This window comes from Camelus ferus, chromosome 31, assembly GCF_009834535.1.
Source record: "Camelus ferus isolate YT-003-E chromosome 31, BCGSAC_Cfer_1.0, whole genome shotgun sequence".
NCBI classification, from domain to species: domain Eukaryota; kingdom Metazoa; phylum Chordata; class Mammalia; order Artiodactyla; family Camelidae; genus Camelus; species Camelus ferus.
In genome coordinates, this window is record NC_045726.1 from 19229082 (window position 1) to 19238769 (window position 9688).

General features: G+C 60.5%; 1 protein-coding gene across 2 annotated transcripts; it reads right to left on the reverse strand.

The window, feature by feature from the left end:
• Nucleotides 1-300: 300 nt before the first annotated feature.
• Nucleotides 301-6377, reverse strand: LOC116656668. 2 transcript variants are annotated; one of them, XM_032471172.1, is made up of 4 exons: nt 3136-6377; nt 2441-2530; nt 1330-1438; nt 301-791 (listed from the first exon to the last, which is right to left on the reverse strand). In XM_032471172.1, coding segments are annotated over exons 1-4 (624 nt in total). In that variant the 5' UTR covers nt 3137-6377; the 3' UTR covers nt 301-367. The 2 variants fall into 2 exon arrangements, with proteins under 2 accessions (XP_032327063.1, XP_032327064.1); XM_032471173.1 differs by lacking the exon at nt 3136-6377 and having other exon boundaries at nt 2441-3126.
• Between the last annotated feature and the right edge of the window lie 3311 nt (nt 6378-9688).

Sequence of the window (9688 nt, forward strand, 5' to 3'; positions counted from 1 at the left end):
ACACGCACGCACAGGACACACGCACGCACACACAGGACACACGCACGCACAGGACACACGCACGCGCACACACACACACGCACGTTCCTTCTTCTGTTTACCCAGGGGAAGGCAGTAATTCCTCGTGAACCTCCACAGGAAACCTGCCCTGATGTGCAGACAGAAACCCACTCAGCACAGGGAGCTGGGTTCAGTGACCCTGTAATAACCTTTGATGGAAAAGAATATGAAAACGAATACGTGTACGTGTGTGCACGACCGGGACGTGACGGCGCAGGTCAGAAGTTAACACACTGGAACTGACTTACATACTTCAATTTTTTAAAAAATTAAAAAAAAAAAAAGCTGTTTAACCAGCGTCTGTCTTTTACAGGCTTCCTGAACTAGAGGGGGAGCAGTCGTGTTCATCGGTGCGGCCACTGCCTCTGTCCCCACCGCAGGTGGCACACGCCCTTGCCCCACCCTGACTCTCTCCCACGGAGAGGACAGCCCAGCAGCGGCTGTCCTGAGGCCCCAGAGGGACCAGGGGCTGCCGGACGTCGGTAACGCAGCGTCTGCAGGGGGTCCAGCTGTGCGGAGGACCTACGGGGCGCCAGGCCCGGGCCGAGCACGCGGGGAGGGGCTGCTGGTAGGTGTCAGCTCCCCGGGCCACGGGGCGCCCAGAGGGCTGGTGAGCGTCACCGCGGCTGCGTCCCAGCAGGTGCGTAAGGAGAGTCAGTCTCCGCGCCGCTGGGCGGAGGGAAGAGGCCGCCCTCCACAACGTGGGCGGGCGTCCCCCAGTCCCCAGGGGCCTGAACAGAAGAAGAAGGCAGAGGAGGGTGAATTCGCACTCTGCCTGAGCTGGGTGTCCAGCTTCCCCCGCCCCCGGACAGCGGGGCTCGAAGTGGAACACGTACACCCTGGCACCCCTGTCCTCTCACTGCGGACAGCAGGCCGCGGGACCGCCCTGCCTCCGCGACCTCACGGGCCCATCCCTGTGATAAACTCTCCTCCTCTCTCTCTGCATCCGACTGGCTGGGGAGACCTGCTGTCACGTCCAGCCCCCCTGCACCGTCACCCCCCTGCCAGAACGCCTCTGGGGACAGGGCGCTCACTGCTGGCCAGACAGCTGAACTCCGACTGCCAGACACGGTTCACAGCTGCCCCCCTTCCTGCCGCCCTGGGGTCCTGCTCCTTGTCCCCGGCACCTCCTGCCCGACGGTGCCGCCCACACGGCCGCCGGCGTCTAACCGGGAGCCCCCACCTGCACCCCCCCCAAGAGACTCCCTTGCCAGCTGCTGACCCCCAAGGAAGCAGAGGGCTCCTCCTGCCCGTGTGGCCCAGACATACTCTGGCCGCAGCTTGACGTCCACCTGCCGGGCGTGCGGGGACAGCGCACGTGAGAACAGCAGGACAGCCACGATCGGCTGCAGGCTGCGCTTGGAGACGCTGCCGCCCGCTGGGGAGGAGGAGGAGGAGGAAAACCCACGTCAGTGCCCAGAACACAGGGCCCGTGCACGGAGGGCCCCTCAGACGCGACTCCCCCGGAGGCGCCTGGGACCGACCCGGGCTGAGCGCCACCCCTCACGGGGAAGCCCAAGGACCTGCTGGAACTGGCGCCCAAGTGAAGAAGGGGTGACGCCTGGCACTAACGAGCTTCTAGCCAGCAAACCAGAACACAGGGCATCACGGGCGGGGATTCGCCACACCCGCCCACGGGCTCCGGCGGGAGCAGCGGACCTGCCCCACAGTCTTCGTGTACCAGCTGGGCTCCAGGACCAGGAGTAGGATGCGGTGAGCACGTGAGCAGGATCACTCCGGACAAGGAGGAGACCCGCAGGAGTATGGCCAGCGGGAGGGTGCCCGCGAGGCCCCAAAGCAGGGCGTCGGGTGCACACTCGCAGGGCGGGGCGGGCAGCACTGGGGCGCGGCCCCCAGACGGCAGGACCACCAGGGACCCGTTGGGGCTGGAGCCCCAGGCCCAGGGCAGGCGGCCCGCCTGGAGGGGACGGAGGGGCCCCACCCAGCACCCCCTGCTCCCCCGCCCTCCCCAGCTTCCCGCTGCAGCCACTCCACCAGTGCCACCAGCCGGGCCTCGGACACTCCCGCCTGCTCGTGGCCCTTCAAGGCTCCTCACTACCAGAAGCGGAGCCCCAGGGCCTGGGCTGGGGGGCACGAGGCCCCTGCCATCCTCCTAAACCCCTCAGCTCCATCCTCTTCCTGCCCACCACCTCTCCGTCCTACCTCTCTGCCCGGCTCCTGTCCCCAGCACACCACGAAGGGCCGATCACATCTCCTCCCCTGGGTGACGTCCCCCTGGCCCTGGCTTCCTGGGGCACCCCAGGCCCACCTCTGACCCCTCCCCACCCTAGGGTCGGACCTCCAGTGCGGCTCCCGCAGGTGCCCCTCATCCCTGCACCTCACGGCTCCCGCCACGCCCCGCCCCCGCAGACATGCTCACCACTCATCCTGGGGCCACGGAGCAGACTCAGACCACTATGAAGATGCACAGGACGGTGCGGGTCTGGATCGCCAGGCATCCTGCAAAACACTGAACCATAAAACGCTACTGAAAACAGCCTCTTTTACAAAGTCGTTGGTGGCCACAGTAGACCATTTCACAGCACAGAACGGCGAGAAGCATCTGAACGCGGCCAGACTCTCACCCGCTCTCATCTGCCACACACGTTTCCTGGCTGTTTTCATATAATTAACCTCCCAGGTGGAAACGCTGCCAAAATCTGAAACCTGAACAGTGACACCTTTAAATTGAAAAGAGCAGCGCCTCCCACGTCCGCTCCGCCCCGTGGCACTGACTGGCGCCGAAATTCCCTGAGCAGATTAACTTGACACTTCCATTCTATTGCGCCCTTCTGTCTCAGAAATGGTAAAATTCCCCTTTGTTTGTTTCTTCTTGTATATGCGTTAAGTTTTATCACTTTCTTCACACAGGCTTCATACAACTTTCGTTAAGTTACTAGAAATTTTACTTGAAGCCTATTTAAATACATTTTTGCAACACTCAACAGATGATTTCATGGATGAAGTTGGAAAGTCTTAGAATCACACTTCTGACATTGGAAGTGGAAAGAAAAACAAGAGACCGCGGGACCTCACAGAAAGCACCCCCGAGCAAGGGTGCCCTGGGCCACGTACTCGGTTATCCGTGAAGTCGGGGTCATTACGCTCCCTGCTCTGCAGGTCAGGAACCGGGGCCCAGACACCACCAGCCAGCCTCACTCCCTCCGCAGACGGGGACACAGGCCGGGTTGCTCAGCTCACACAGGGAGCCGAGACGGGTGCACACTCAGACCAAATGACGGCTCAAGGACTAATTTGTCACAACACCAAAAAAAGGCAGCTGGTCGGACATGAACAATGGAAAACGCCCCTAAAATGGGGCCCACAGTTAGTTAAAGGCAGCCCAGTGGGGTGTGAGATGTTGGAACGTCCTCAAGGCTCGCTGTCACTGTCTCAAGGCGACTCTGCAGCCATGGCCAGGCTGGGCATCCCGGACCCCACGGCCAAAGGGCAGTTCACAGCCGGTGCTGAATTTCACGAAGGACCCCAACAGAGGGACGAGGGCACAAGGCAGGGGGACGCAGGGCAAATCGGGAGCGAGAGCCTGAGCCCTGCAGGGAGAGAAGCCGTGGAGTGTGCCGTGACCCGGACACGACACGAGGAAACCGCAGCTGCGCCAAATGGTCGGGGGGAGGCAGGTGGCCGCTGAGTGACGGCCCCGCTGTGCCCGAGGCCTGTGGCCATGGACTCTGAACAGCGTAGGCAAATGGGACCACTGCACAAGCACGTCCGTCTCCACTCGGCAGGCCGGGCTCCTGCCCTGGGTGTGTCAGGGGCCGGGAGAAGGGAGGCCCGGCTCCCTGGACCACCTGGTCCCATTGGGGGCGGGGGAGGGCATTCAGAGGCTTCCAGCCAGGAGACAAGCCAAGAACCATGCTGTAGATCACAGTCACACAGACACACACAGCTGGAACAGACTTCCAGGACACCCTGTGGGTGACTGACACTGAGTCACATTTTCATTCATTCCTATTCCATTGCTTTTGTTCACAACTCACCAAAATAAAAAAAAATGTACAGCCCTAGTGAGTTGCAATTTGAAATTTAAAAAATACTGACTTAATCTATGCTACATAAATGAACTCAGTCCCACACATATACACTGCGGGAGCCACTGAGGCCGAGGTAGGACACGATGTAACACGGGGACCAGGAGCTGCTGGGTTTGTCTCCAAGGTCACCGCCCTCTGCTGAGGCTCCGTCTCCCGCCCCAAAGAGGGAAAACCCAGAGGTTTTCTGACTTTCCAGTCACCGTCCATCCATCAGCCACGTCTAGTTTATCTCACCAGCGCTGCACACCCCCTCCCTGCCTCCCCACCCCCTGCAGGCGGCACTCGGGGTCCAGGGTGGGCGGGGCTGGGGGGCCAGCCCTGCCAGGGCAGCAGGTGTAACAGAAAAGGACAAATCTGACTCCACGTTGAGACCTGTTCCTTTGGCTTCAACCCTGTGCCCTGTTTTCTGGGCTCAGTCTTGCCGGCTCTGCACCTTTTATAAAACAGCGTTGCCTTTAGCCTGAAATGCACAGGAGAGCCTGTTCTCGGGGCTCTGCCCTTGAAGGATGTTGACACCTTCGCACTCCTGTAAAGGTAACAAGTTGCAGAACAGAAAACAACATTTGTCTTGTGGGAGGTTTGCAGGGGCACCATGACCTGACCCCCGGGGACGGCTGCAAGAACAGAGGATTCCCGCAGCAGGGAGTTTGCAACAGCCAACCACACCCTCCCCTTTTAGCATAAAAGCAGCCTGAATTCTGACTTGGGAGGGTGGTTCTCTAAGACGTTAGTCTGGCATCCTCTTGGTCTGCTGGCTTCGCAAATGAAGTCGGTATTCCCTGCCCCAACACCTCGTCTCCCGATTTACGGCCTGTCGTGCGGCGAGCAGAACGAGTCTAGACTTGGTAACACAGGGAGGGGAGGAAGCCCGAGTTAGGACTCACCGGCCTGAAGGATCTCCTCTGCCTTTGCTCAGAAAACCACAAAGGGGTGACTGGGACAGGGGATGGGAAAATGAGGCTGAAATATGACCATGAGCACCGGCCTTGGGGGGAGGCTGCGGGGGCTGCCGTCCCAGTCACACCACACTCGTGTCCCCGGGAACCAGGGAGGCCTGGCGCCCCCGAGAACGACGCGCACCTGCACCTGCAGGTGCCCAGGGGCCGGTCCAGCGCGCGCCCCTCTGGCGCCCTCCTCACCGCTCCTCCCCCCCCGCCCCGCCCGCTCAGCCCTGGTCCCCCCATGTGCCCACCCAGGGCCAGCACCGCCGCAGGCGCACCCTCGGCAGGCCACCCAGCCTCAGCTGGGCCCGCGCGTCTGCTCGGGGCCGCCCTGCCCCGTTCCGTTCCAGCCCTCACCGCGGACCCTCCAGCCGCCTGCCCCCGCGCCCTCCGCCCCCAGCCCCGCAGAGCGCCCCCTCTGGTCACAGCGACCTGGCCTGTGGGACCCACACAGACCCCGCCCCTCTGCTGCACCAGTCGCTTCTCTTGTTCTAAGAATGTTCAGTGGAGCCGGTGGTGTCCCAGGCCCTGTTCCCAGGCCTTCATGAACATCAGCTCCAGTTCCCGTCCCTTTCACAAAGGCCCCGGAGCTGGCAGCCCCTGGTGACGAGGGAGCCACTGGGGTGGGCGAAGGGCCCAGGTGGTCCTGGAGCTGCCACGCCGGCCCTGACGCCCTGGCTGTGGCCACTCCTGTGGCACAGAGGAAGGCCCTCTGTGACTCCCAGGCCTTCTCAGGACGCGCGGCGGCAATGGACCTAACCCAGCCGCGGGCACAGCCGTGCCCCTGGCACCCCCCTCCCTCCGTACGCGCCGGGCCCTGCTGGACAGCTCTGCCCACCCGCCGGCCCCCATCCTCCCCAGCCGGGTCCCGCCGACCACGCGCCTCCCGTCGCCTGGCCCCACAGCCTTCCGCACAAGCCCTGTGGTGAGCTCAGAGCCCTGCTGTCCCGTCCAGGGCCCGGGGAGGGCAGTGTCTGAGCACGTGGGTCGCCCCTGAACAGGCACGCGCCGGCCGGGTGGACTGAAGCCGCCTGCCGTCAGGACCGTGCGCTCCGCCCGGGCGGCCTCCTGCCCCGCAGCCGGGAGGGGGAGCCGCCGCGGCGCCGGGTCACAACCCCACACGGAGGACAACGCGCAGGCCGACGAGGGAGGGCGAGGAGGGACAGCGGACGTTCAGAAAGAACGGGGCTGGCGGAGCCCGGGCCCCCCCCCCCCCCACCAGGAGAACCGTTCGTCCGCCGGGCACACGGGTCCCCAGCACTGGGGACGAGGGTGACAGGCCTTAAAAGCCAGCATCTACTTGCTGCGCTTTCGACTGAAATCGGGTGAATAAAGCCGCCTCACCTGAAGCGGGAAATCTCAGCTGACTGAACCCGAGGCCGCTCCACCTATGAGATCAAGGAGCCGCACTGTGGCCGTTTACTCAAATGGCGTTTTTCTCTCAACTTCAATCAAGAGGGTGCCTATGAATAAGAAAGAATTGAAGTAATTAAACTAGACTCAGCCTTCCCAAGTAGCTCTTTCCAACAACTGTACAAAGATAACCCTGGGTCTGTCAGACGTGCCAACTGGGGCGGGGAAACGGGACGTTTGGAAAAGGAGGTTCAGGAGGCGTGGAAGGTGTGCAGGACAAGGACAGAGCCCCCTCCCGGGAGCCTCGGGCAGCACCGGGCCACGGGCTCAACCCTGGCTCCAGAGCCAACGAGGAGTCCTCGAGAGTGTGGAGGCCCCCGTCTGCGACACGGTCACCCGACAGGGCACAGGGCCCTCCTTTTGGAAAGAACAGCGTCACTCCTTGTGTTCACTCAGTCACCATCCACACCCACCCCCGTGTCTATACGGCACGGCCCAGAACTCCACACGGCACCACACAGGATGGGGCTAGTGAGCTTCTCCTCCATGGACGGCTCTTCACCTGCCAGGAGGGCGAGGGACAAACTGCCTCCCCCTGTCCTGCCAAGAGGGCAGGCAGAGGCCACGCACCTGCGTGCTCAGGTGATCGGCAGGTACAGGACACACACACGTGCCTGGAGCAGGTGATGAGCAGGTCCAGGACACAGGACACCAGGAAGCAGACGCAGAACACCAGCGGGAGCAGGCAGCCACACCCCTAGGACAGACGACACACAGTCCCTGCGGGCTGGGCCAGGTGAGCTGTGCCCAGAGGATGCCCGGGGCCCCGCCCTCCCTCCCCTGCCCCACCCGGGTCCCAGCCCCCTGGAAGCAGCAGTGGCCTCTGGGGGGCTGCCCGTGCTGGTCCTCTTCTCGCAGAGGAGCCCCTCCTGTGCCTGCCCTCACTTCACCACCACCCCAGGGTCTCTCCAGCCCTGGGAGCACCTGGGAGGCACTCTCCTCATGCAGGAAGGCCAAGGGCTGCACAGACCTGGCTGCCGGGCACTGCCCTCTGCCTGGGCCTCATCTGGAAAGGGCTTTTCTAGGAAAACTTGGGTCCCCAGGTAGGGCCGTGCAGACGGCCTCTATGTGCCCGGTGTTTGGGGCTTGGGGTGGCTTCCACGCGTTTCCTGCAAACTCGCAGGAGGATCACTCCACTCGGGAGGTTTATTAAGAAAGTGGTATGTCTGGGAAAAAAGTGGAGATTTTCTGGGGTCTTTCTTACTAAAACACAAACACTGCCAAACTCACTCAGACTCGTAATGATTAAACGTTGTTTAAACTATTATATCTGCGTTCCTTTCCAGAGCCTGCTTTTTCTGGAAAATTGAGCCACAAGCACCTGGAAACCAGGGTGCCTGTTTGGTCTGTTTCCTCTCGCGGAAGCCGTCATGAAGCCAATGGTGCGTGTGCTGTGGACGGAGAGGTCTTAGAATTGAGTGCACTTAAAATTAAGAGCAGCCCCACACAGCGGCCAGCAGGCTCACACAGCCAGTCCCTCCGGGAAGTGGAGAGCTGGCGTGTGGCTCAGGCTGTCCCCAGAGGCGGGGCACCGTGGGAGTGTGACTGCGGGAGTGAAACCTGAACTTGACAGGCAAGGGACTCGCGGTGCCCTCTGACCGACGGACCCAGAACAGCACTTACTGCGGGGTTATCAGCAGGTAGACAAGGCCGAGGGAGGTGGCCAGACTCAGGCCCAGGGCGACGGCGCTGGTGGAACACTCGCCCTGAAGCTGGTGGTACCGCAAGACAGGAATCCCCCGTCAGTGGCCCTGGCTTCCCGGAGACACCAGGCTCTTCCCGACGGCGCGGGGTTGCCCAGAACCACTGCAGCCTTGAGAAGGGCCGCACCCACGTTCTCAGACGTCCCAGGGCCCCAGCCTCCCACCGGTACCCCACCCCGGCACCTACCTTCCCCTCGCCCAGCCTGCCTGTCCTTCAGGGTGAAGCCGCTCAGGTCCTCCATCCCCAGCTCCACCTGGCTTCCAGGAGGCGGCCGATGTACCTGCTGACGCGTGTCCTGGGGGTGGTGCAGACCACGTCTGCAGAAAAAGATGAGCGGTGTCTTGAGTTTTTCCAAGGCTTTCTCAAGCCCCTCTGCTGCCCATCACGGGAAGGAAGGAAGGAATGTTGTCACACACTCCACTTACCAAAGAAAAGAACTCTATGGTCCCTCCTTCTGGATCCTCGCCCACTGCGGAGTCTGGGGGCCTGGAGTGGGGATCTGAGATGCAGCTGCGGCTCCAACACCTGCTGGCGGTGAGATCCCAGGTGAGTCATCTCGTCATCGGTGCTTGGGCTCCCGCGTCTGTAAGTGGGGTTACACGGCACACGAGTGGTGGCGCCGTGCGGAGGGTTTCCGGGCCGCACACATGAGCAGTGGACGGTGTCCGGCACACAGCGATGAACCTGGTTCTTTGAAAATATTGATGAAATCAATAGATCTCTAGCAAGCGTGACAAAACAAAAAAGAGAGAAAGACACTAACAAGTTCAGGAAAGAAATGTCACTTTACTACCGACCCTGCAGACACGAAGAGGATGGTAAACACCACGACAGCAGCGTGGTGTGAATCTGACAGCTGAGATCAGTGACCTGCTCCCTGAAACACGCAAACTACTGCAGCTCACCCAGCAGGGAAGGTAATCAGAACAGCCCTGTGATTGCTAAAGAAATCGAACTCATGATTTTAACATTCGTGGAAAAGTAATCTCCAGGCTGAGACGATTTTACCAGAGGATTCTACCAAACACTGAAATAAAAATTAACAAAAATTCTGTACAATAGCTTCTAGAAAATAGACGAGGAGGCAACACTTCCCAACTCACTTTATAAAGTCAGCATTAAACTGATCCCCAAACCAGGCTGAGACAGTAAGAAAAAAAAAAAAAAGAGAGAAAACAATCTTTGAGGCAATACCTGTTACGAATATTGATGAAAAAATCCTAAGAACTTTTTATCCAGCAGAAAGAGTTTAGCAATATATACATAAAGGTTTGCAACATGACTCTTCCAAGACACGCAAGGCTGCTGAGGTATTTGAACATCAATGCAATAATTCATTATATTACAACCGTATTCACCATCACGTGGAATCCCCCATGGTCATATCAACTGATACAGAAGAAGCACTGCACAGAGTTCAACATCCATTCCTGATACACATGATCGGACAACCAGGACTGGAGGGGAGCCTCCCCCAGCTTGGTGAGGAGCGTCTACTGAGCACCGACAGCTGACAGC

Coding starts and splice junctions, on each gene's coding strand:
- LOC116656668 (XM_032471172.1), bottom strand. Junction 1,439..2,440: donor CCGTGGCCCCAGGATGAGTG/GTGAGCATGTCT, acceptor CCTCCTCCCCAG/CGGGCGGCAGCGTCTCCAAG. Junction 792..1,329: donor GACGTCAAGCTGCGGCCAGA/GTATGTCTGGGC, acceptor TCTTCTGTTCAG/GCCCCTGGGGACTGGGGGAC.